Raw genomic sequence first — 27,437 nt, forward strand, 5'->3', positions numbered from 1 at the left:
GCTTTTCCTTTTAGCAACACTCAGTAAACGTTTGGGAACTGAAGAGAGCAATTTTTTAAGCTTTTCAATTCTTCCTTGATGTACAGCTTAAGTTGTTCAACAGTCCGGGGTCTCCGTTGTCGTATTTTAGGCTTCATAATGCGCCAAACATTTTCAATGGGAGACAGGTCTGGACTACAGGCAATGCCAAGCCACAATGTTGTAACATGTGGCTTGGCATTGTCTTGCTGAAATAAGCAGGGGCGTCCATTATAACATTGCTTGGATGGCAACATATGTTGCTCCAAAACCTGTATGTACCTTTAAGCATTAATGGTGCCTTCACAGATGTGTAAGTTACCCATGTCTTGGGCACTAATACACCCCCATACCATCACAGATGCTGGCGCCTAGAACAATCCGGGTGGTTCTTTTCCTCTTTGTTCCGGAGGACACGACGTCCACAGTTTCCAAAAACAATTTCAAATGTGGACTCGTCAGACCACAGAACACTTTTCCACTTTGCATCAGTCCATCTTAAATGAGCTCGGGCCCAGCGAAGCCGGCGGTGTTTCTGGGTGCTGTTGATAAATGGCTTTCGCTTTGCATAGTAGAGTTTTAACTTGCACTTACAGATATAGCAACAAACTGTAGTTACTGACAGTGGTTTTCTGAAGTCGTCCTGAGCTCATGTGGTGATATCCTTTACACACTGATGTCGCTTTTTGATGCAGTACCGCCTGAGGGATCGAAGGTCACGGGCATTCAATGTTACGTGCAGTGATTTCTCCAGATTCTCTGAACCTTTTGATGATATTACAGACCTTAGATGGTGAAATCCCTAAATTATTTGCAATAGCTCGTTGAGAAATGTTGCTTTTAAACTGTTGGACAATTTGCTCACGCATTTGTTCACAAAGTGGTGACCCTCGCCCCATCCTTGTTTGTGAATGACTGAGCATTTCATGGAAGCTGCTTTTATACCCAATCATGGCACCCACCTGTTCAGAATGAGCCTCTTCACCTGTGGGATTTTCCAAATAAGTGTTTGATGAGCATTCCTCAACTTTCTCAGTCTTTTTTGCCACTTGTGCCAGCTTTTTTGAAACATGTTGCAGGCATCAAATTCCAAATGAGCTAATATTTGTAAAAAAATAACAACGTTTTCCAGTTCGAACGTTAAGTATCTTGTCTTTGCAGTCTATTCATTTGAATATAGGTTGAAAAGGATTTGCAAATCATTGTATTCTGTTTTTATTTACCATTTACACAACGTGCCAACTTCACTGGTTTTGGGTTTTGTACTATGTCTTTGTAATATGTTGGGGTTCCTTTTTATTTTATGACTGTTAGTTGAGGATGTATTAACATCAGGCTTTATTCCAGCGTAACGTTACATAAACATCTCACACATTGTATGTAAGGCATCATTGTACAGTGGGGGTTATTGCGGGGGTTACGTTCCAGAACCCCCATGGTAAGGGACGCTACTTTATGATTTTTATGAATATTATAAGCATTTGTTGCCTTTATAAGCCCTCCCCACACTTATAAACACTTCCTATGCTGTCAATGTACTCAATGGTCCTTCAAAATCCACAAAGACCACATTAAGTGAACCACTAAGTGACGAGGGAACACTGTTTATACATATCTTCATTTATTTTACTCAGCACACAATATTTTTTTTTTGTCAGGACCTCGCATGGCGGTTGTTGGCGTGACCTCAGGATGCAGAGACAGGAAACAACATGCAGGTATGTGCATGGATGTTCTCATTCATCCAGGTTATTGTATTCTCAGGGGATTGTATCGGTCAAATCTAGTCTTAGACTTAGACCTTTTTCCCACTGCAGGTCATTTCTGATTTTTTTGCCCATATGTCACCTGTATCGTATTTTTTAATATCAATGTGAAAAGTGCAATTCTGAATTTTTAAAACCTCTTTTTTTAAATTTTATTTTATTTATTTTTAAAACCGACCCAAGCCTCTTTCTTATGTGGATATAAATCAGATATGTATCGAATGCGACTGCAGTCTGAACGCGCCGTTCGCGTCCGTTAGACCGATACATCATCAAATAGGGATCAGCGTCATATATCTTTGACAAATTAGACCGTTACAAAATAAATAGTTGACAAATGAGCAGAAAAAACACAAAAATAATGTTTTAGGAACTCACGTCAATATTCCTGTCTCCGACTGCTCGTCCACACGCTCTGCGGAGTAGACGTCGTAGCAAATGTCCCACAAAGTTAAAGTAGCAACAAACACGTCAATAATGAATAAAGCAAAAATCACTCCATATTCTCTACTGCTCGCTACTGTTATCATATCTGAGTTATTGTGTAGAATTATGGGGAACTAACTACAAATGTGCACTTCATTCACTAACGGTGTTACAAAAAAGATCAATTACAATAATACATAATGTTGGATATAGAGAACATACAAACCCTTTATTTATTGAACCAACAATATTGAACTTCAACGATTTGGTACATTTGCAAACAGCTAAAATGATGTACAAAGCAAACTATCACCTGCTACACAAGAATGTTCAACAATTCTTCTCAACTAAAGAGAAGAAATATAACCTTAGAGGAAAATCTAATTTAAAACAATTGTATGTGCGTACAACACCTAAGACCTTTAGTATATCCATGTGTGGAATTAAATTATGGAATGGATTAAGCAAGTAAATCAAACAAACCGATTCCCAGGTACCGGGACTCAAGGGTACCAATTTTAGGTACTTTTGTGTTTGATAGTAAAATCAAATTGTTATTGAAAATTTTAAAAATGAACTACTTATGATAACTGGTGTCCATTTGTTGTAGCTTTCTCATTCGCAAGTATGACATTAAGTTGCAATTACATTTGCAAGTCCAAGACATTAGATGGCAGCAGTGTGCAGTTTACCCCGTATTTTTTTTTCGCGCCCTAAAAAGTGTTAATACTGAAATCATTGTCATTATTACGCACCAGCTGTTTGATTGTAGGTAGTTGTGGTTTTAATAGCAAATTTTGAGGTGTTAAAAAAATCGCCACATAAAATCGCTAGCATGTCATTAGCAAAGCCAATGTACCGTATTTTTCGGACTATAAGTCACAGTTTTTTTCATAGTTTGGCCGGGGGTGCGACTTATACTCAGGAGCGACTTATGTGTGAAATTATTAACACATTACCGTAAAATATCAAATAATATTATTTAGCTCATTCACGTAAGAGACTAGACGTATAAGATTTCATGGGATTTAGCGATTAGGAGTGACACATTGTTTGGTAAACGTATAGCATGTTCTATATGTTATAGTTATTTGAATGACTCTTACCATAATATGTTACGTTAACATACCAGGCACGTTCTCAGTTGATTATTTATGCGTCATATAACATACACTTATTCAGCCTGTTGTTCACTATTCTATATTTATTCTAAATTGCCTTTCAAATGTCTATTCTTGGTGTTGGGTTTTATCAAATACATTTCCCCAAAAAATGCGACTTATACTCCAATGCGACTTATATATGTTTTTTTCATTATTTATTATGCATTTTCGGCCGGTGCGACTTATACTCCGGAGCGACTTATACTCCGAAAAATACGGTATATTAGCATCAAGCTAGCGCATTTTTGAAGAAGTGTAACCTTACTTTACTTACGTTGGAGCGTATTTTGAGTCAATTGCTTTGCTGGCATTGAAAATGGCAACATTACCCAGCGGTAGTTTGGCTGAGTTCGCTTTTAGGGCTGCTGGAGTGATCGCCAAGTGCCGAAGTGCGAAGAGCCAGCAACCCAGGTACCGTAACATTGCAGCGTTGTATTTTACGTGAATTACATGGGTACCCATCCAGAGTTCCATCCATCCATCCATTTTCTACCGCTTGTCCCGTTCGGGGTCGCCACCTCATTGCAGGGCCAACACAGATAGACAGACAACATTCACACTCACATTCACACACTAGGGCCAATTTAGTGTTGCCAATCAACCTATTCCCAGGTGCATGTCTTTGGAGGTGGGAGGAAGCCGGAGTACCCGGAGGGAACCCACGCAGTCACGAGTTATCAGCCACAAAAATGTACAGCCACTAATACCATAATGGTTCAGAATAAGATATTTATATTGACAGTCTGGTTTCTGTTATTAAAGCTCAGGTTGAACATTTATAATCGATTGTTATAGCATAACCACAACGTAACTTCTACACTTGATAGATTCCCATGGTTTCATCCGTGGTAAAATGATGGACATTAAGTTATTGTGGTTCGACAAGTGCACGAGCTAAAAACGGCAAACTAAGAAGATTTTTCACTCTGAAGGGATAATAATACGAGAAAATCAGCTTAGACTGCATTTAGTAGTAGTTTTCGTAGTGTAAATGATGGCTCAACTGTGACCTTTTCAACTTCATATCCAGAGTGACATGTTGGAGAGAAATTACTTGGTTTTAGACTGCGAGACTGAAATTACATGATGTCTGTTGTTCATTTTCACGGTCCACTCTGGTAGACATTTGTATGTCTCTTGAAAAGTCCTTTTACACCAGCCATAGGGGGAATGTAAAGTATGAAGAATAATTACCAGTGACATTTATTTGTATAAATTGATTATTCCCCAATAAATGTAATCCATCTCAAGACTCCAGAGGCACGCCCCCAATATCGTTGTCGGGGTGAAAATCGGGAGAAATTCGGGGGAATGGTTGCCCCGGGAGATTTTCGGGAGGGGCACTGAAATTCAGGAGTCTCCCGGGAAAATCGGGAAGGTTGGCAAGTATGCTTGTCACCCCCTCCCAGGCAGGAGGGCAACACAGCAGTACGGCTGGATCAACAGAGACGTCGGAGATGCTTTGCTGAACAAAAAGTTGCTTTATTACAAGCGAACGTCCTTAAACAGGTCTGCAGTACCCGGAGGAACCTCGGTCAAAAAATGGAGTACTCCTGACTGGAGAAGCCAAACCATCAGTTTTTATATTCCTCCTTTCTGTCTCTGGGTGTGTGTGCTATGTCAGGAGAGCGCATCCTGACCATAAAAGGAGATGTTTGTGTGTAAGTGTCTGGAAAACCACTGCTTTAAGTCATAACTCAAATGTTGGCGTTGAGCGAGACAGGTAGTCTTTTCTCAAGGATATGGTTATCGCTTTTGGATGCCAAAGTCCCAATTAGAGCCTCTTTTCCTACGAGAAGTGATCCAATCCACCTGCGAATATCAAACTAAGGGGCCTTATCTATTTATGTGCTCAAACTGAAATACCACTATTTAATTAAACTTGGTGGTTTGCTTTCGCCAAGGTGACTATAAACATTCACCATATGTAGAACATAATATGGGTTAATTAAATAACTTCATTTGACCGTAACCGTTTTGTCTACAAAGCATTTGGAAAGCAAAGTTACGTTTTTCTGTCTTGAAGCCAGGTGTTGTTTTTTTTTTTTTGGTGGTTGTCATATATGTTGTATATCCACTACCGTTCAAAAGTTTGGGGTCACCTAAACAATTTTGTGGAATAGCCTTCATTTCTAAGAACAAGAAAAGACTGTCGAGTTTCAGATGAAAGTTCTCTTTTTCTGGCCATTTTGAGCGTTTAATTGACCCCAAAAATGTGATGCTCCAGAAACTCAATCTGCTCAAAGGAAGGTCAGTTTTGTAGCTTCTGTAACGAGCTAAACTGTTTTCAGATGTGTGAACATGATTGCACAAGGGTTTTCTAATCGTCAAATAGCCTTCTGAGCCAATGAGCAAACACATTGTACCATTACAACACTGGAGTGATAGTTGCTGGAAATGGGCCTCTATACACCTATGTAGATATTGCACCAAAAACCAGACATTTGCAGCTAGAATAGTCATTTACCACATTAGCAATGTATAGAATAAGGCTGAAACGACGCGTCGACGTAGTCGACGTCATCGGTTACGTAAATACGTCGACGCCGTTTTTGTGCGTCGACGCGTCGCATAATGACGTCACACTACCGTCATGGCGAAGCGCAAAGCAGACGATCAAAGAAGACGATGCGAGCGGTGCGAGCGAGGGGGAAAAGCATGCCAAAAGTGTGGGAGTACTTCAATAAACGGCCTAATAATGTTGTTGTATGCACACTGTGTCGAGCGGAAATGGCCTATCATAGCAGCACAACGGCTATGAACGAACATTTGAAAAGAAAACCATCAACTAGTCAATCGTCCGCGCGAGCATACGTTGTCATCATTACACAAAAACATGAATGTGCCATTTGTATCTGCTAGGGGTGTAACGGTACGTGTTTTGTATTGAACCGTTTCGGTACGGGGCTTTCGGTTCGGTACGGGGGTGTACCGAACGAGTTTCTAAGCTAAAGTCTTAACAAGCTGCTTTGCTCCGTCTGCCTCTGTCTCAGCACGCAGCATTGTCCCACCCACACAACCATCTGATTGGTACACACGCAGCATTGTCCCACCCACACAACCATCTGATTGGTACACACGCAGCATTATCAGCCAATCAGCAGTGCGTATTCAGAGCGCATGTAGTCAGCGCTTCAGGGTGGAGCAGATAGGTGTTTAGCAGGTGAGCATCAGGCAGCGGACTCTCCCCAAATGATAATAAACACCTCCCAGTCAACTACTACTAACATCACTATGAGCCCGTTGACCTTCTAGAAACTTAAACTGCAGCTCAGCTCGCTCGAAATCCTGGCTTGAGGTGAAGGCTAATTAGCTCTCAGTTCCAGCCACATCGACCCCTTCTGAGCGCCTATTTTCAGCTGCTGGGAATATTATAAACAAGAAAAGAACCAAACATGTACACATGCTAACCTTTCTTCATTACAACTGTTAGACACTCACTGGAATGAGTAGAATTGGTTATTGTGTACTGTGTTGGACTGGATGTTTATTTTGCACATTTTAAAAGCAATATTTAATGTTTACAGTACTCCAGAATATTTAGATTGGCACTTTTTTGTATTGGATGTTTATCTTTATTTTTGCACATTTTAGCAAATAAACAATACTTTCACTTTTGTTGAAATGTTTACACTGTTGTTACAGAATATTTCGTTTTGCACTTTTTTGTATTGGATGTTTATCTTTATTTTTGCACATTTTAAAGCAAAATAAGCAATACTTTTACTTTTGAAATGCTTATACTATTGCAGAATATTAAGATTTGCACTGGATGTTGACTTTTATATTTGCACATTAAAAAGCAAATAAGCTACTTTTAATTTTGTTAAATGTTAAAAGTTTTAAATGTTTGTTACATTGTTACAGAATATTTAGTCATGTTGTTGTCAATGTTGACTGAGTGGCCATACTTCTTTTTTTTTGTAAATAAAAGCCATGCCTTTTGAAAAAACGGGCCTACATTTATTTTTTCATCTTCATTTTGAATAAAAAAATAATCGGCAAAAGGAAAAAATAATCTATAGATTAATCGAAAAAATAATCTATAGATTAACCGATTAATCGAAAAAATAATCTATAGATTAATCGATAGAAAAATAATCGTTAGCTGCAGCCTTAGTATAGAATGTATTTCTTTAAAGTTAAGACTAGTTTAAAGTTATCTTTATTGAAAAGTACAGTGCTTTTCCTTCAAAAATAAGGACATTTCAATGTGACCCCAAACTTTTGAACGGTAGTGTATATGTACAGTATGTGCTGCTGTTGCTTTAAGAACGTTGCGACAGCTGCCGTAAAGGAGGTGTGTTGCTAGCCTGGTTGCTATGTTTTTCGGTTAGTCGTAAAAGTGTTCGTCATGTGCTTGTACCCTGCTCAAATCTCTCAGTCAAGTTATTCATTGGATTATACCTTTCGTTTGAACTTTATTACAGTGCTCATCCTCTCAGACCGTGTAAAGTCTTTTAACTGTGACACTGTCTTCCAGCTGAATTGAGTTTTGCTGGTTCCTGGGTAGTTCCTGAGCATCCTGACATTTTTAAATTGGCTCTGTGTGGATAATCTATCCATCCATCTTCTGCTTATCCGAGCTCGGGTTGTGGGGGCGGCAATCTTAGCGCTAGAAGCCCACACTGCCCCCGCCAAAGCTACTTCGTTCAGCTCTTCCCGGGGGGATTCCGAGGCGAGCTGAGAGACACAGTATCTCCAATGTGCCCTGGGTCTTTCCACGTGGCCTCCTACGAGTCAGACATTCCCTGAACCCCTCCCCAGTGAGGTGTCCGAAACCAAATGCCTGAGACATCTTAGCTGATTCCTCTCCATGTGGGGCAGTGGGTTTAGTCCGAGCCCCAACCGAGTTCTCAGCTTCTCTCTGCCGCTTGTACCTGCGATCGTGTCCTTTCAATCCCTACCCACAGCTCATAACAATAAGTAACAGTAGGAACGTAGATCAACCGGTAAATTGAGAGCTTTCAGTGTTTCCCATAAACTGCCAAGATACCTGTGGCAGTGGGGGCGTGGCTATGGGCGTGGTCACCATGACATCATCAAGTAATTTGCATAATTTACTACAATGACATGATTTTCTCTAAAAAGGCTCAAAAAATGTATACTTACTAATTAATAATAACAGTTTTGTTTTAAACGTCTATCCATCCATCCATCCATCCATCCATTTTACAATATAATTACAACACTTTATGTACATATTTATATACAGATTTGAACAATAAGTTATTCACTGAAATATATTTATTAATTGTGGTTCTTAAAAAAAATATATCTTATAAAATATAAAAGCTAAAATGTCTCTTAAAGCTCTGCCCCTTTAATTAGTGCATACTAAATAATTTAACTTTAGCCTACTACTACAACCATATTATTTACCAGCAACATAAAGTGAAACAGAGGCAGAGGTGTCCTGCCACAGTCAGTAACAAATAAACAGAAAACAGTAGTGGTCAAATACAAATAAGGCAACAAGAGAAGTATCCTACACTTCTCTTTTGTAAAGTAAATCTGAACAGCCTGTATGGGCATCTACATCAACTATATGATTTGCCTGAGAAGCTGGACAGGCCAAAAAAATAAAAAATAAAACAATTAATTTTTTTTAAATTTGTGGCGGACGTAATTCTTTCGTGGCGGGCCGCCACAAGTAAATGAATGTGTGGGAAACACTGGCTTTGTTCCACCACGACGGACCAATGCTGTGTAGATGAAAAAAATCAAACTGTGTGCAGTTAAATGTTCAAATCTCCAAAGATAGAGAGTTGCACTCATAAAACGCACACAAAAAAGAGCGCAATCTTCCGATCACAACTGTAAATATTACCAGAATGCATCCATTCCTCTAGTCATATCAGAGTGGCAAACACTTAGTCGTGGTCAAAAGTTTACATACACTCGTAAAGAACATAATGTCATGGCTGTCTTGAGTTTCCAATAATTTCTACAACTCTTATTTTTTTGTGATGGAGTGATTGGAGCACATACTTGTTGGTCACAAAAAACATTCATGAAGTTTGGTTCTTTTATGAATTTATTATGGGTCTACTGAAAATGTGACCAAATCTGCTGGGTCAAAAGTATTACAGCAATGTTAGTATTTGCTTACATGTCCCTTGGCAAGTTTCACTGCAATAAGGCGCTTTTGGTAGCCATCCACAAGCTTCTGGCAAGTTCTGGTTGAATTTTTGACCACTCTTCTTGACAAAATTGGTGCAGTTCAGCTAAATTGCTTGGTTTTCTGACATGGACTTGTTTCTTCAGCATTGTCCACATGGACTTTGGGAAGGCCATTCTAAAACATTAATTGTAGTCTGATTTAGCCATTCCTTGACCACTTTTGACGTGTGTTTGGGGTCATTGTCCTGTTGGAACACCCAACTGCGCCCAAGACCCAACCTCCGGGCTGATGATTTTAGGTTGTCCTGAAGAATTTGGAGGTAATCCTCCTTTTTCATTGTCCCATTTACTCTCTGTAAAGCCCCAGTTCCATTGGCAGCAAAACAGGCCCAGAGCATAATACTACCACCACCATGCTTGACGGTAGGTATGGTGTTCCTGGGATTAAAGGCCTCAACTTTTCTCTTCCAAACATATTGCTGGATATTGTGGCCAAACAGCTCAATTTTTGTTTCCTCTGACATCACATGGACAAAGATAAGACCTTCTGGAGGAAAGTTCTGTGGTCAGACCTACAGCAGGGTTGTCAAACTAATTTTAGCTCAGGGGCCGCATGGAGGAAAATTTGTGCACACTATTAAAATCATGGCATTAAAACTAAAAAATAAAGACAATTTCAGATTGTTTTCTTTGTCTTACTTTGGCCACAAATAGAACAAACACATTCTGAACCTATTACAATAAATATATAGAAAAAAATACCGGCAGCGGTAAAGTTTAGATCCATGAAGGAAAGAAGAAAGTGAATGAATTACACAGTTTGGCATATTACAAAGAAGAGATATTTGGGAATTGGGCCACAACTTCACTGAGCTCGTAGGCAGAAAATAATTCGGAGTCAGCATGTCTCCGTGTTGATTGGGGACTGGTTTTAATCAAACACCCTGACTGGCCCCAGAGGAGTGTCTGTGTGATTCGGGTCTAAGTTGAAGCAAGCGCAAAGCTCTGCATGGGGGACAGGCTGGAAATCCCAGCTGGTACATGCTCAGGCACAGGATTAGAACTCTGGACATAAAATTGCCTTATGTAACACACGGTAGACCACGGCCACCAGCAGCTGTTATGCAACCCATGGCCGGCTCGGAAGCAACATGTGTGATCAACTACACCCATACTCACCCTCACGCATGCACACACACACACACACACACACACACACACACACACACACACACACACACACACACACACACACACACACACACACACACACACACACACACACACACACACACACACACACACACACACACAGGCGCAAAACGGATGAGAGTAGAACTGCCATAAATATTTGAACAAACATTATTATATTATTATTATTATAAAAGAACACTGCCATTTAAAAAATCAACACGCGAGAAGAAAAAGTGACATTGAAAAGTATTCCATTGAAAAATAAAATATAAACATACAATGTAAACACGACACAAACCTGTTAGAAATCCCGCTGTTTATATGAAACATGCTTCACTGATGAGAGTATTTGGCAAGCACCGTTTTGTCCTACTAATTTCTGCGATCCTTGAACTCATCGTAGTTTGTTTACATGTACAACTTTCTCCGATGCTGCCACAGAAAGACGTGTTTTATGCCACTCCTTCTTTGTCTAATTTTGTCCACTAAACGTTTTATGCTGTGCGTGAATGCACAAAGGTGAGCTTTGTTTGTTTTATTGATTTGCTGGCATGCTTATCAGGCATATTTGGTCCCATGACTGCAAGCTAATTGATGCTAACATGCTATTTAGGATAGCTGTATGTACGTATTGCATCATTATGCCTCGTTTGTAGGTATATTTGAGCTCATTTATTTACTTTACTTATGTCCTCTGTGTGTTTGATTTATATTTGCATGTCTCAAGACACATAGTTTCTGTATGGAATACTGGCTGCATTTCTCATAGTTGTTTGTGTGCCATGTTGTTCCAGACCACAGCAAACGTTACCCAGCTTGCAAAAATTGTGATAAATCCATTAGAAGAAGACAGCATGCCATTTCCTTAAACTTGGACACACACATCTATATCTTTGACCATTCTAAGACAGTCATTTCCAGGAATTATCTCACCCTGTGAGAAGCCTCCATTTTACTAATGATTTCCAATGTTGCAAAAATGTGTAGAATTAAAAATTAAAATACAGCATTTCTGTCAACGAAGATTTGCGTCAGCCTTTGATAGTAGGCTAATATAGCTAATATAGACACCTACATCATGTGTTGCCTTCATTATAACACTTATATAAGATGTTTAATGTTTAATTTGTTGCGGCTCCAGACAGATTTTTTTTGGTATGTTTGGTCCAATGTGGCTCTTTCAACATTTTGGGTTGCCGACCCCTGGGCTAAGGAGTAGAGCGCCATCTGTTGGCTGCCATTAATGATTACTTGCTACCCATCCTGCTGCTGCAGCGACATTTAAGGAAAATGCTTATTTCAACGCAGCACCTGAACTGGGTGGAGTTACCAGGTGATGCTGGGTCTCACATCAGCAACGCTGTTTTGGACTTGGCGTCAGCTGTTTTTTTTGGTTTTTTTTACCCTTTTGAGAGCCTCGTTAAAGACGTTGGTATCTGTCCCATATTTGATGACACGACTTGAAATAATCCACACAGTCAGAAAATGGCAGTAAAACAGCAGAATAGAAGTGACGGGACATAAACGGGTTGTAGCACAAACAATCAGCGTGAACGCAAATGGAATCAAACCCAAATCCAAGAGGGTAAGAACATTTTAGTTTGTGAACACTACAGTACAAAAGAAGTACAGTAGGTAAGGTTGCATTTTTGCCTCATTCTTGTGAGAATCCTGCGTGTGACTGAAGCGTTTAGGAGTGGGACTATCCAGGACTTGGTGCGGCGTGCTCAAACAGCCACCAAGTGGCATCTGCGAGCAGATAATATTGTATCATTTCTTTCTCTTTCGGATTTATCCAGACGGTAGTGCATTCTCCACGCAATTTGAGGGATGAGGAAAAAAACAACCCAGACACACTGTATCCACCAAATGACAAAATGAAAACACTAACAAACTCCAAAGAATGTTTCTGGTGGTAAAATGTACATTTACAAATGAAAAACAAATGTACACAATTGAAAAGTCATCTAGAAAATCTGCATTACGTTTAACAACAGGATCTAAATATAACCTGGACAGGAAGTAGGAAGTGATCATGATATCCTGGATGCCCATCAAACATCTCGGTTATGGTAAGATCATTCGTCCTTTAGCTTTTCTGTTGGATTGGAAACATTGAAACTACTGTGATATAACATAATATAGTATACTAAGGGTGTAACGATTGATCGGTTTGTGTTCCTAAGTTTCAATTACCGTATTTTTCGGACTATAAGGCGCACTTAAAATCCTTTCATTTTGTCAAAACTTGACAGTGCGCCTCATAACCCGGTGCGCCTCTTGTACGGAATCATTTTGGTTGTGTTTACCGACCTCGAATCTATTTTATTTGGTACATGTTGAAATGATAAGCGTGACCAGTAGATACGTGTAGACTGCAATATGATGGCAGTCACACATAAGAGATATGTGTAGACTAGGGGTGTAACGGTACTCAAAAATTTCGGTTCGATACGTACCTCGGTTTAGACGTCACGGTTCGGTTCATTTTCGGTACAGTAAGAAAACAACAAAATATACATTTTTTGGTTATTTATTTACCAAATCTGTAAACAATGGCATAACATACATATACACACAGGGTCCATTGCCAGGGTTAATGTGGTCAACATATATAAAATAAAAATTAAATAAGATAAGGCTCAGAATGGTTTCTTAACAAAACTTTTCTACATATAAAGTGCTTTTTTTGATTGATTGATTGAGACTTTTATTAGTCGATTGCACAGTACAGTACATATTCCGTACAATTGACCACTAAATGGTAACACCCCAATAAGTTTTTCAACTTGTTTAAGTCGGGGTCCACGTTAATCAACATTAAACTGCCTCAAGTTGTTGCTCAGATTAAATAAAATGACAAAACTTTTCTTCTACATATAAAAAGTGCAACATTAAACAGTTTCAAGTTAACTCAGCCTCAGATTAACTTTTCTTTTCCTCCCCCAGCCTGGCTAACCTGGCAGTAAGAGGTGGGAGCTGTTTGCTCGTCTTTATCTTTGTTGAAGCGATGTTCACTTGGGGGCGGTGCCGCTTCAAATGGGTTAGCATGTTTGACATGTTGGCAGAAGCATGCCTTACCGCTGCTGAACAATGTCGGCGAACCTCCGTCCTCCGCACCGCGCAGCCGAAGTGTTCCCAAACGGGAGATTTTAACGAGGCAGAAGGGTCTTCCAGCTCTGGCTTTCATATGTTGTCGTAGCCCGGTCGTTGCTAGCATGCTGTGTGTTGTGCCTCGGTGTGCATTGTTTACACACCTGCGCTACGCTACTTAATATGTCCGTGTGGAAACTCGTTCGGTACACCTCCGAACCGAACCGAAACCCCCGTACCGAAATGGTTCAATACAAATACACGTTCCGTTACACCCCTAGTGTAGACTGCAATATGACTCAAGTAAACAACACCAAAATTGTATATGTTCCATTGAAAATATAGAACATTACACACAGCGCTCAAAAATGTATCAAAATGTTTTAGTACGACTTTGGTAAGCTATGAAGCCGCACCACTTGATGGATTGTGATGTGCTTCAACATAGGAGTATTATTATGGTGTGTGTATAAGGTAAGAAATATTATCTGCAACTCAACGCTAAGAAAACGGAAATGCTGATTATCGGTCCTGCTCAACACCGACATCTATTTAATAATACCACCTTAACATTTGACAACCAAACAATTACACAAGGCGACTCGGTAAAGGATCTGGGTATTATCTTCAACCCAACTCTCTCGTTTGAGTCACACATTAAGAGTGTTACTAAAACGGCCTTCTTTCATCTCCGTAATATCGCTAAAATTCGTTCCATTTTGTCCACAAGCGACGCTGAGATCATTATCCATGCCTTCGTTACATCTCGTCTCGATTACTGTAACGTATTATTTTCGGGCCTCCCTATGTCTAGCATTAAAAGATTACAGATGGTACAAAATGCGGCTGCTAGACTTTTGACAAAAACAAGAAAGTTTGATCATATTACGCCTATACTGGCTCACCTGCACTGGCTTCCTGTGCACTTAAGATGCGACTTTAAAGTTTTACTACTTACGTATAAAATACTACATGGTCAAGCTCCTGCCTATCTTGCCGATTGTATTGTACCATATGTCCCGACAAGAAATCTGCGTTCAAAGAACTCCGGCTTATTAGTGATTCCCAGAGCCCAAAAAAAGTCTGCGGGCTATAGAGCGTTTTCTATTCGGGCTCCAGTACTCTGGAATGCCCTCCCGGTAAAAGTTAGAGATGCTACCTCAGTAGAAGCATTTAAGTCCCATCTTAAAACTCATTTGTATACTCTAGCCTTTAAATAGACTCCCTTTTTAGACCAGTTGATCTGCCGTTTCTTTTCTTTTCTTTTCTCCTCTGCTCCCCTCTCCCTTATGGAGGGGGAGTTGCATAGGTCCGGTGGCCACAGATGAAGTGTTGGTTGTCCAGAGTCGGGACCCGGGGTGGACCGCTAGCCTGTGCATCGGTTGGGGACATCTCTACGCTGCTGACCCGTCTCCGCTCTGGATGGTTTCCTGCTGGCCCCACTATGGACTGGACTTTCGCTGATGTGTTGGATCCGCTGTGGACTGGACTTTCACAATATTATGTCAGACCCACTCGACATCCATTGCTTTCGGTCTGCCCTAGGGGGGGGGGGGGGTTTACCCACATATGCGGTCCTCTCCAAGGTTTCTCATAGTCATTCACATTGACGTCCCACTGGGGTGAGTTTTCCTTGCCCGTATGTGGGCTCTGTACCGAGGATGTCGTTGTGGCTTGTACAGCCCTTTGAGACACTTGTGATTTAGGGCTATATAAATACCGTAATTTCCGGACTATAAGCCGCACCTGACCATAAGCCGCACCAGCTAAATTTAGGGGAAAATACAGATTGCTCCATATATAAGCCGCACCCGACTATAAGCCGCAGGGTTTTGATGTGTAATTAGCGTAGTATATAGGGGTTCCTGCTACCACGGAGGGGATCGTCGGGACAGAGATGACTGTTTGGGAACGCAAAGCATCCCATTTATTAACTATAAATCTTTCAATCATTCAATCAAACTTTCACATCTTTGACATGGCGAACAGCATTCGTGTAGAGTACAAATAATACAACGCTGCAAAGTAACACAAAGTGCTCGCATGTACACTACCGTTCAAAAGTTTGGGGTCACCCAAAACATTTTGTGGAATAGCCTTCATTTCTAAGAACAAGAATAGGCTGTCGAGTTTCAGATGAAAGTTCTCTTTGTCTGGCCATTTTGAGCGTTTAATTGACCCCACAAATGTGATGCTCCAGAAACTCAATCTGCTCAAAGGAAGGTCAGTTTTGTAGCTTCTGTAACGAGCTAAACTGTTTACAGATGTGTGAACATGATTGCACAAGGGTTTTCTAATCATCAATTAGCCTTCTGAGCCAATGAGCAAACACATTGTACCATTAGAACACTGGAGTGATAGTTGCTGGAAATGGGCCTCTATACACCTATGTAGATATTGCACCAAAAACCAGACATTTGCAGCTAGAATAGTCATTTACCACATTAGCAATGTATAGAGTGTATTTCTTTAAAGTTAAGACTAGTTTAAAGTTATCTTCATTGAAAAGTACAGTGCTTTTCCTTCAAAAATAAGAACATTTCAATGTGACCCCAAACTTTTGAACGGTAGTGTACGTTATCAAAATAACCAGCCTACCGGTATATGAAAAGTCAGTCTTTAATCATTGTGTCGTCGTTTTCCTCCTGCGTACTAAAACCACCGAAATCCTCTTCGTCGGTGTCGGAGAAGAACAGGCCGTAAATAAGCCGCACCCTTGTATAAGCCGCAGGGACCAGAACGAGGGGAAAAAGTAGCGGCTTATAGTCCGGAAATTACGGTAAATTGATTGATTGATTGATTGATTGATCTGGCGTTTTGTTTCGCAAAATTATGCAAAAGAAACTTTTCTTACCTTCTGGTACCTGCTGATCTGTATTTGGGATCTGCATAGGTCCTGAAAATTTGCGCACATCCGCCTTTGTAGTGCGTGTCGACTCCCTGGTCGATAAACTTCTTCTTTTCCTCTATCTTCTTGTTATGGGACATTCATCCTCCACTGTTGTTATTTCTAATATAAAGTAGTGTAAAGTTCTTACTTATATCTGTCAGGAAACTCGCCATGAAAGCGCTAAAACATACCGGTGTAGTGAGTTAACATTATTCACCCAAGGAACTGTAGTTATTAGAGAGTTCCGGTCGGACGGTTTTACACGGGACACATTTCCGACGTTGTTATTGCACTAATGAGCCCCGGATGAGGAGATGCTGCTCCGTTATTGATTGAAGTAAAGTCTGAATGTCATTAAAACAGTTAGCGCCATCTTTTGACACTTCTTCCACTCCCGTCCTTGCACGCTACACCGCTACATCAAAGATGACGGGGAGAAGACGCTGCCGAAGGTGAGCCACGTAAATAAGACCGCCCACAAAATGGTGCATCCGGAAGCGACTGTCAGAAAGTGACTTGAAGATGATCTGCAAAACATCATCTATGCAACATTTTGACCAAAGAATCACCATTGCATGTTATGTAGACCACAAGTGAGTGAGTGAATTATATTTATATAGCGTTTTTCTCAAGTGACTCAAAGCGCTTTACATTGTGAAACCCAATATCTAAGTTACATTATTAAACCAGTGTGGGTGGCACTGGGAGCAGGTGGGTAAAGTGTCTTGCCCAAGGACACAACGGCAGTGACTAGGATGGCGGAAGCGGGGATCAAACCTGCAACCCTGAAGTTGCTGGCACGGCCACTCTACCAACCGAGCTATACCGCTGTTAAAATGTTGGTTACTGTACTTTTATTGAACATTGCTTGAATGTTGATCTTGTTAAATTAACCTACAGTGTTGGTTGCACTTTATTCAAACAAGATGTGAATGCATTAATTGTTGTTTACTTGCTTGTTTTGATTGATTGAGAAGAGTATTGACATCTTAAAGAATTGAATCCATGCAATGCTTTAAAAAAGGCAAATGGATGGCACAAAAAGCCAAAAGGATTGTTTCCCTTGCGGTCCATTGTTTGTATCCATGGTTCATTTATACATAATTCCCTTACAAGAAATAACAGAAATATAGCAAACTTCCCCTGCAGTGTCAAGTATGCACTACTTATTTCAAAGTCACACTGCTTGATTTTATTGCAAAAAAGTTACTGAATCGATTCGGATCCTATCGTTCTAAAAAAAATAATATTTTGCCCTGAATTGTATCGGCAACCACAAATTCTGAATCGAATGGAATCGTTACACTCCTAGTATATACAGTAGTGTACATATGAAATATACCGTGTACATATAGTAAGAGTATACAGTGTATGCACTGTGATGTCAGAAAAGGCAGGATCATGACATGAATACACACAAAGTACATTTGATTGACAGCAGTCTTCAGCGCTGACTGCTGCATCTTCTCTTTTTATTTTGCTGAAGCCTCACTCTGACATCAAAAACATCCTGAATGGCTTTTTTGAAGCAGTGGAGGTTGTAATCGATCAGTCCTGACAGGCAGACAAGAGTTTACATGTCATGCACTGTGCATACCTACTATTGTAGTAATACATGTACTATTCTAGTTAATACATGAACTTACATGTACTAACAACATGCAGTTACACATGTACTAACATGTACAATTGTAGTAATACCTGAATTGGCATGTATTATCATGTACTATTGTAGTAATATATGTACCAACATGTACTATCGGAGTCATGCATGACCTAACATGTACTGTCATGTACTGTTGCAGTAATACATGCACAAACATGTTTACTATTGTAGTAATACATCTACTAACATGTACTATTGCCGTAATACATGTACTAACATGTACTATTGCAGTAATAATGTATTAACATGTACAATTGCAGTAATATATATAATGTACAAACATGTATAGCTGCAGTAATACATGTATTAACATGTACTATTGCAGTAATACATGTCATGTACACACATGTACTATTGCAGTAATACATGTACAAACATGAACTATTACAGTCATACATGACGTGTATAAACTTGTACTATTGCAGTAATACATGTACAAACATAAGCTATTGCAGTCATACATGTCGTGTACACACTTGTACAATGGCAGTAATACATGTTTTGTACAAACGTGTGCTGTTGCAGTATTACATGTCATGTACAAACTTGTAATATTGCAGTAATACATGTACAAACATGAACTATTGCAGTCATACATGTCGCGTACAAACATGTACTATTGCAGTAATACATGTCGTGTACAAACATGTACTATTGCAGTAATACATATTTTGTATAAACTTGTGCTATTGCTGTATTATATGTCATGTACAAACTTGTAATATTGCAGTAATACATGTAAAAACATGTACTATTGCAGTAATACATGTCGTGTACAAACATGTACTATTGCAGTAATACATGTCGTGTACAAACATCTACTATTGCAGTAATACATATTTTGTATAAACTTGTGCTATTCCAGTATTATATGTCATGTACAAACTTGTAATATTGCAGTAATACATGTAAAAACATGTACTATTGCAGTAATACATCTCGTGTACAAACATGTACTATTGCAGTAATACATGTCGTGTACAAACATGTACTATTGCAGTAATACATCTCGTGTACAAACATGTACTATTGCAGTAATACATGTCGTGTACAAACATGTACTATTGCAGTAATGCATGTTTTGTATAAACTTGTGCTATTGCAGTATTATATGTCATGTACAAATTTGTAATATTGCAGTAATACATGTAAAAACATGTACTATTACAGTAATACAAGTGTTGTACGCATGTGTGCTATTGCAGTAATACATGTCGTGTACAAACATATACTATTGCAGTATTACATGTGCAAACATGAACTATTGCAGTCATACATGTCGTGCACAAATTTGTAATATTGCAGTAATACGTGTACAAACATGAACTATTGCAGTCATACATGTTGTGTACAAACTTGTACTATTGCAATAATACATGATGTAAACAAACATGTACTATTGCAGTAGTACACGTACAAACATGAGCTATTGCAGTCATCCATGTCGTGTACAAACTTGTATTATTGCAGTAATACATGTTTTGTACAAACTTGTGTTATTGCAGTAATACATGCCATGTACAAAGCTGTGCTATCCCAGTAATACAGGTCATGTACTAGCATATATTATTGCAGTAATACATGTCATTTACATACTTGCTTGTACAGTAGTACATCAACTTACGAGCTTAATCGGTTTTTTGACGCAGCTCGTATCTCGAAACACTTGTATCTCAAATAAGTGTCATCCTTTAAAATGAATTCAAATCGGTTTCATCTGCGCTGTTAGACTTTTAGAAAAAATATATTGTACAAAGGCAGTACAATATAATTAGACATGTCCGATAATGGCTTTTTTGCCGATATCGGATATTCCGATATTGTCCAACTCTTAATTACCGATTCCGATATCAACCGATACGATACATACAGTCGTGGAATTAACACATTATTATGCCTAATTTGGTTGTGATGCCCCGCTAGATGCATTAAACAATGTAGCAAGGTTTTCCAAAATAAATCAACTCAAGTTATGGAAAAAAATGCCAACATGGCACTGCCATATTTATCATTGAAGCCACAAATTGCATTATTTTTTTTAACATGCCTCAAAACAGCAGCTTGGAAATTGGGACGTGCTCTCCCTGAGAGAGCATTAGGAGGTTGAGGTGGGCGGGGTTTTAGGGTAGAGGGTAGCGGGGGGTGTATATTGTAGCGTCCCGGAAGAGTTAGTGCTGCAAGGGGCTCTGGGTATTTGTTCTATTGTGTTTATGTTGTGTTACGGTGCGGATGTTCTCCCGAAATGTGTTTGTCATTCTTGTTTGGTGTGGGTTCACAGTGTGCCGCATATTTGTAACAGTGTTAAAGTTGTTTATACGGTCACCCTCAGTGTGACCTGTATGGCTGTTGACCAAGTATGCAGTGCATTCACTTGTGTGTGTGAAAAGCCGTAAATAGAATGTGACTGGGCCGGCACGCAAAGGATGTGCCTTTAAAGTTTATTGCCGCTCTGTACTTCTCCCTACGTCCGTGTACACAGCTGCGTTTTAAAAAGTCATACATTTTACTTTCTGAAACCGATACCGATAATTTCCGATATTACATTTTAAGATTAAGATTAAAGATTAAAGTACCAATGATTGTCACACACACACTAGATGTGGTGAAATTTGTCCTCTGCATTTGTCCCATCCCCTTGGGGAGCAGTGGGCAGCAGCGGCGCCGCGCCCGGGAATCATTTTGGTGATTTAACCCCCAACTCCAACCCTTTGTTGCTGAGTGCCAAGCAGGGAGGTTATGGGTCCCATTTTTATAGTCTTTGGTATGACTCGGCTGGGATTTGAACTCCAACCTACCAATCTCAGGGCGGACACTCTTTAAAGCATTTATCGGCCGATAATATCGGCAGTCCGATATTATCGGACATCTCTAAATATAATGTATTTATACATACAACTAAAGTATTTTTATGAAGTAATGCAATATTGTACAGCATTACTCCTGCGGTATCTCCTTCTAGCTGCTTCTCCGTCAAACACACCAACAGAAGCATATTTTCATATTCAAATATCCAAATTTTCATAGATAAATGTAACTAAGTTAGCTAGCTACACTGGGTCGTGTCTTTGATGATTTCTTTAATTCAGTGGATATCATCCACTTTTTCTTTCCAGCACTGTCCTTCACACTCACTTTCTTCCTTCCCATGCTTGGATAAACAATGTTATGTTGAGCTCTAGCTTTAAGCTAATGATTAAGACAGGATGTTTTTGGCTCGGTCTTACAGGGTTCATTCTGGTTAGGCTCGTACATCAAAAGTATGCTCGTAATCTAAAGCATAACAATAATAAGATGAGAGACAGCTCGTATCTCAAAACGCTCTTATGTTGAGGTACCACTGTATCATTGTAATTTGCAAGGAAAGTACAGAGAAAAATATGCTTTTCAATGAACAATATTTATATTTATTGTGAAATGACTACATTGTACTATTGTAATGAAATACTATTTGTTGTGTAACATGCGCGTTATTGACTAACCTTTTCTCTCAAAGCTTTCTTTGCGAAGGAAGCAGACCATGGCGAGGAACTTGGTGACCTCTTTCAGGTACATGACTGTCACGTTGTCCAGGTGGATTATCGCCATGGACTCCTCGTCGTAAGGTAAACCTGTTTCTGTGTCGGTCAGCCTGATGGAGAGACACAAACACATTTTAATGTAGCTTCTTGTCTGATTTGTGAATATATGACTGTGCAGTGTTGCTGCTTCTGAGCAATGTTAAAGGCCAGCTTCTGAGAGGATGAATTAGACCAGTGTTTTTCAACCACTGTGCCGCGGCACACTAGTGTGCCGTGAGATATTGTCTGGTGTGCCGTGGGAAATTATGCAACTTCACCTAATTTATCCCAAAAATATTTTTTGCAAATCAATAATTAGAATCTGCCAATAATGTGCCGTGGCTTAGTGTCTGTGCTGTGTAAAACTCGGCAGGGTAACCACGTAATACTCCATGTCAGTAGGTGGCAGCATTGCTTTGTAAAAGTCGGAATTTGTCGGGTGAGACGAGGATAGTTTGTTGTGATCCCGATTTGCAGTGGGAGGCAGTGTGCAGGTAAAAAAAGGTATGTAATGCTTAAACCCAAAATGAACAAAAGGGAAAGGAAAAGGCTATGCAAAATGAAAGTCAAATTGAACTGGCTACAAAGTAAACAGAGACAGAATGCTGGACGACAGCAAAAACTTACGGCGTCCACAAAGTACATCCGAACGTGACATGACAATCAACAATGTCCACACAAAGAAGGATAGCAACAACGTAAATAGCCTTGCTTGCTAACACAAAGCAGGTGCGCGGAATAGCGCTCAAAGGAAGACATGAAGCCACTACAGGAAAACACCGGCAATACAGGAAGGGCCACCAAAATAAGCAAGACAAGAACTAAAGCACTACACACAGGAAGACACCAACACACTCAAAATAAGACACGACGACTTGGTGGAGTTAATTTTTTTAAAGTTTTCTGCCAGTGGTGTGCCTCTGGATTTTTTTTATGACAAAAATGTGCCTTGCCTCAAAAAAGGTTGAAAAACACTGAATTAGACCATCAAACATCATTTATCATTATCAAAAATGTTTTTATGTTAAAGAAAACAAATCACAATGGATAAATCAAGAACAACTAAATGAGGCAATTCCTGAAGGAATTGCGTGTGAATGCTCCAATGCTGAACTGATATCCTTGAATTTTTTTTAGAATTGTTGAAGTAAACAACACAATTCCCAAGCAGGCTGAATATTTTGAAGTTGGAACAGTTTGAATCAGATAAAAAATGTGGGAGTTGTTGAACTTTAAAGAATGACCCATTGATTTCAATGAGAATTTCCCCAAAATTTGGAAATTTCGGGAAAAGCGGGAATTTTTTTTAAAATGGTAAAAAGAATTGAATGGTCTGAATGAGTTGAAATGGTTGGTGTTGGAATTTTTCAAATCGGTCGAGAAATGTTGAAGTAGTAACATGTTGAATTGAGAAATATACGGAATTCCTGGAATTTCGGGAAAACTTGGAATTTATCCAGCGCAAAAAACAACTTAATTTTTTGGTCCTAATTAAGAGGAATGATTCGACGGTGGAACGGTTGAAATGCGTTGAAAAATGTGGAAGGAGTAGTCGCCATAAAAACGGGTGGAGACAGGGCTTTGGAAAACCAGGAATTCTGGAAAATCCTGGAATTTTTTTTAACTTGGAAAAAAGATAGTTTGAATTTCCAGGATGGTGGAATGTGTTGAAGTTGGAAGGGTTTGAATCGGTTAAAAAATGTGGAAATGGTGGAAGTTTGAAAAATGGCCAATTCATTTTGAATGGGAAAAATGTCCCGGAAAACCTAGAATTCTGAGAAATCTGGGAATTTTTGGAATTTTTCAAGGGAAAGCCCGCGATTCCCGAATAGGCTGAACATTTTGAAGTTGGAACGATTCGAATCGAGTGAAACATGTAGAAGGTAGAGCGCGCCAAAATCTGGAGAAGAAGAAGAAGAAGAAGTTGAAGAACTTTAATAAATAGATACTTTTTGGTACAGAAAACCATATGTGTGAATGCTTTGGAGCATTCACACAATAATTACAATTTGAAAGACATTTGTGGTGAGCTACACAAACAGACCAGTGAAAAGTATTTTATTCCAAGATAAAATATTTACTGAAAAGGCGATTTGTTGTCAAAACATGAAGTGGGGAAGGAAGATTCAAAAGCAGATTTCAGGTAAGTCAGGTCAATCCCAACAGCAGACAAGAGTTTAGTAACCATATAGTGCAGAGAACATGAACGCTAAGACGTGACATGTAGTACACGGAACTAGTAACGTACTGTGAAGATTTTTTGTTTTAAAGGCCTACTAAAACCCACTACTACTGACCACGCAGTCTGATAGTTTATATATCAATGATGAAATCTTAACATTACAACACATGCCAATACGGCCGGGTTAACTTATAAAGTGCAATTTTAAAATTCCCGCCACACTTCCGGTTGAAAAACTCCTTTGGATATGATTTATGCGCGTGACGTCACAAAATCCACGGAAGTGGTTGGACCCCATCTGACCCGATATAAAAACCTCTTGTTTTCTTCGACAAAATTCCACAGTATTCTGGACATCTGTGTTGGTGAATCTTTTGCAATTTGTTTAATGAACAATGGAGGCTGCAAAGAAGAACGTTGTAGGTGGGATCGATCGGTGTATTAGCGGCTAAGTACAATACTTACAGCAACACAACAAGGACTACTTACTACGCCTAGCCGATGCTTGCCGCCAAACCCACGGATGAAGTCCTTAGTCGCGCCGTCGATCGCTGGAACGCAGGTGAGCACGGCTGTTGATGAGAAGATGAGGGCTTGCTGGCGTAGGTGGAGCGCTAATGTTTTTATCATAGTTCTGTGAGGTCCGGTTGCTAAGTTGCTAAATTAGCCTTAGCGTCGTTAGCAACAGCATTGTTAAGCCTTACCAGGCTGAGAATTTTTAACCGTGTAGTTACATGTACATGGTTTAATAGTATTGTTGATCTTCTGTCTATCCTTCCAGTCAGGGGTTTATTTATTTTGTTTCTATCTTCATTTGAGAACGATGCTATCACGTTAGCTCAGTAGCTAAGCGTGTCACCGATGTATTGTCGTGGAGATAAAAGTCACTTTAAATGTCCATTTCGCGTGCTCGACTCTCATTTTCAAGAGGATATAGTATCCGAGGTGGTTTAAAATACAAATCCGTGATCCACAATAGAAAAAGGAGAGAGTGTGGAATCCAATGAGCCAGCTTGTACATAAGTTGCGGTCAGAGCGAAAAAAGATACGTCCATCACTGCCTCTCTAGTCCTTCACTGTAACGTTCCTCATCTACGAATCTTTCATCCTCGCTCTAATTAATGGGGTAATCGTCGCTTTGTCGCTCCGAATCTCTCTCGCTCCATTGTAAACAAAGGAAAATTGTGAGGAATATTACCTCCTGTGACGTCACGCTACTTCCAATACAGGCAAGGCTTTTTTTTATCAGCGAGGAAAAGTTGCGAACTTTATCGTCGATTTTCTCTACTAAATCCTTTCAGCAAAAATATGGCAATATCGCGAAATGATCACGTATGACACATAGAATGGATCTGCTATTCCCGTTTAAATAAAAACAATTCATTTCAGTAGGCCTTTAAGGCTCTCAGCGAAGGCGGACGCTTCCCTTACCTCTCCTGCTTTTGCTTCTTTGTCTCGTCTTACCTTTCTTCGAGCCTCTTTTTGCACTGCGCTCCAAAATGTAAACAATGGAATTGATCTATTCCACGGAACGTTTGTGGCTGGATACACGATGAACTCTTGGGAGAAGTGGTTGGTTGTGTGCTTGGCGATTCTTTCAGTCAAGGACGTTGAAGACTACCTATTTGGAATCATGCTTGCCAAGGCTCATCGACAAATTCGGAAGATGCTAGCAGCCCTTCAAGCTACCCCAAAGCTGCCACAAATGAATGAAGGATGGGCAAAGCTGTCTGCAATCAGAATTTTGGGGTTTATAAGTTGCATGTCAGCAGCCAAAGAGGAGCTTTTGTAACTTGTACCTGCTTTGAAAAGCCTTCATTATAATGTATACACCACATAATAAGTTACGAGAATCGTGTTGAATCAAGAGTCAATTCTGAATCAGATCGTCACCCCAATAATCGGAATCGAATTGTGAGGTGGTCAAAGATTCCCACATCTACGTGTTAGAAAACTATTGAAAGAAGACACCTTACTTACCGGTTTACACTTGTGTTGCAAATTGTGTTTTTACAATCCAAAGGAAAAACTTTGAAATCACTTCACACACTAGCAGCAAGCGTGTTGCTCTGTGGAGCACGCAGCAGTGTGATACAACATGCTGATATAATTATCAGCTGAAAAAAAAATACTTTGATGTGTTCCGTTTTTAGGGCAATATTGGTCAATGATATCAGTCAGCTGATAGTATCGGACATCCATATTTGTAACCGAGGCTTCATTTGTTGGCCAAGGAATAGTCAAGCTTCCCAAGAACAGGGCATGCCAAGTTCTTCTTACTGAACTGACATCAGAAAACTGACGCGTGTAATCCGGATGTGCTATACAAGCTGTTTGGCTGAGATAATGATGACATTTTCAATTGCAACCGTCTTTGGATATTGTAACTAACGTGCTTTGCATAATCGAGCATTTCCGTAGTAAGGAAGTGTGAGGAATATTCACTGGCTTCAGGCTAAGTGTGGCCTAGTTCAATTGCAAACGCCAGTGAAGCGACATTGCCAAGAGACACTCGTGTCCTTCTTCTATTAATTCTGCAACACATTTGGGTCAAAGAGGATGAACCTGCAGCAATGTTTTTTTTTTTATTACTATGTGGAATGTAAGCATAAAAGTGTTTATTTTTCGGTTGGAATCATTGCGAATGGTTCAAATTCAATACAATAACGACATTTAGCTAACTAGAAAATTAAGATACGATCAAATTTAAATGTTGTAAATTGAGGGAGTAACTTTGCTTTGTCACAAACTAAAGTGACGGTGAAATTAATATCTGTATTGTCTGGCTTTGCATGCTTTTATTGTTATATTTTCCTGTTCCTGTTCAAAAGACAGGTGGACGTAATCTGCAATTAGTCTGATTTATAAAGCCTGCATCCACAAGCAAAATATATCAGATTATTTCTCATGGTTTTCCCGTTCTCTGTCTCTCTCTCTCTCACTCACTCACTCACTCACTCACTCACTCACTCACTCACTCACTCACTCACTCACTCACTCACTCACTCACTCACTCACTCACTCACTCACTCTCTCACACTCTCTCTCTCTCTATATATATAAAACGGTGGGTGGTGCTTCACTTCCGTGTTCAGATTATGGTTAAGGTGCAGTGATAACATAACATTTATATTGTTACTGTGACTGATTTAGTAAGTAAGATGACGTAAAAGCTCAACAGAAATGAAAGACTGTCGGCGGGAAGTCGAAAGGAGACTTTTTTTTTTTTTAACAGTCGATCCGACATCAAAACATGTCAAGACACTTTCTCAAACCAATTACACCAGTGGTTCTTAACCTTGTTGGAGGTACCGAACCCCACCAGTTTCATATGCGCATTCACCGAACCCTTCTTTAGT

General features: G+C 39.7%; 1 protein-coding gene across 2 annotated transcripts in view; it reads left to right on the forward strand.

Moving 5' to 3' along the window:
- ankrd6a (ankyrin repeat domain 6a) overlaps positions 1-27,437 on the forward strand; it is a 77,973-nt gene that overhangs the window by 8,413 nt on the left and 42,123 nt on the right. Inside the window, exons 4-5 of one of the 2 annotated variants that reach the window (XM_062041291.1) lie at positions 1,677-1,736; positions 21,833-21,885. In XM_062041291.1, coding sequence (XP_061897275.1) covers positions 1,685-1,736; positions 21,833-21,885 — 105 coding nt within the window. In that variant the 5' untranslated portion in view covers positions 1,677-1,684. Of the gene's footprint in view, positions 1-1,676; positions 1,737-21,832; positions 21,942-23,984; positions 24,040-27,437 lie in introns of both variants that reach the window. The other variant, XM_062041293.1, reaches the window with a different exon arrangement.

This window comes from Entelurus aequoreus, linkage group LG03 (assembly GCF_033978785.1).
Source record: "Entelurus aequoreus isolate RoL-2023_Sb linkage group LG03, RoL_Eaeq_v1.1, whole genome shotgun sequence".
NCBI lineage: Eukaryota > Metazoa > Chordata > Actinopteri > Syngnathiformes > Syngnathidae > Entelurus > Entelurus aequoreus.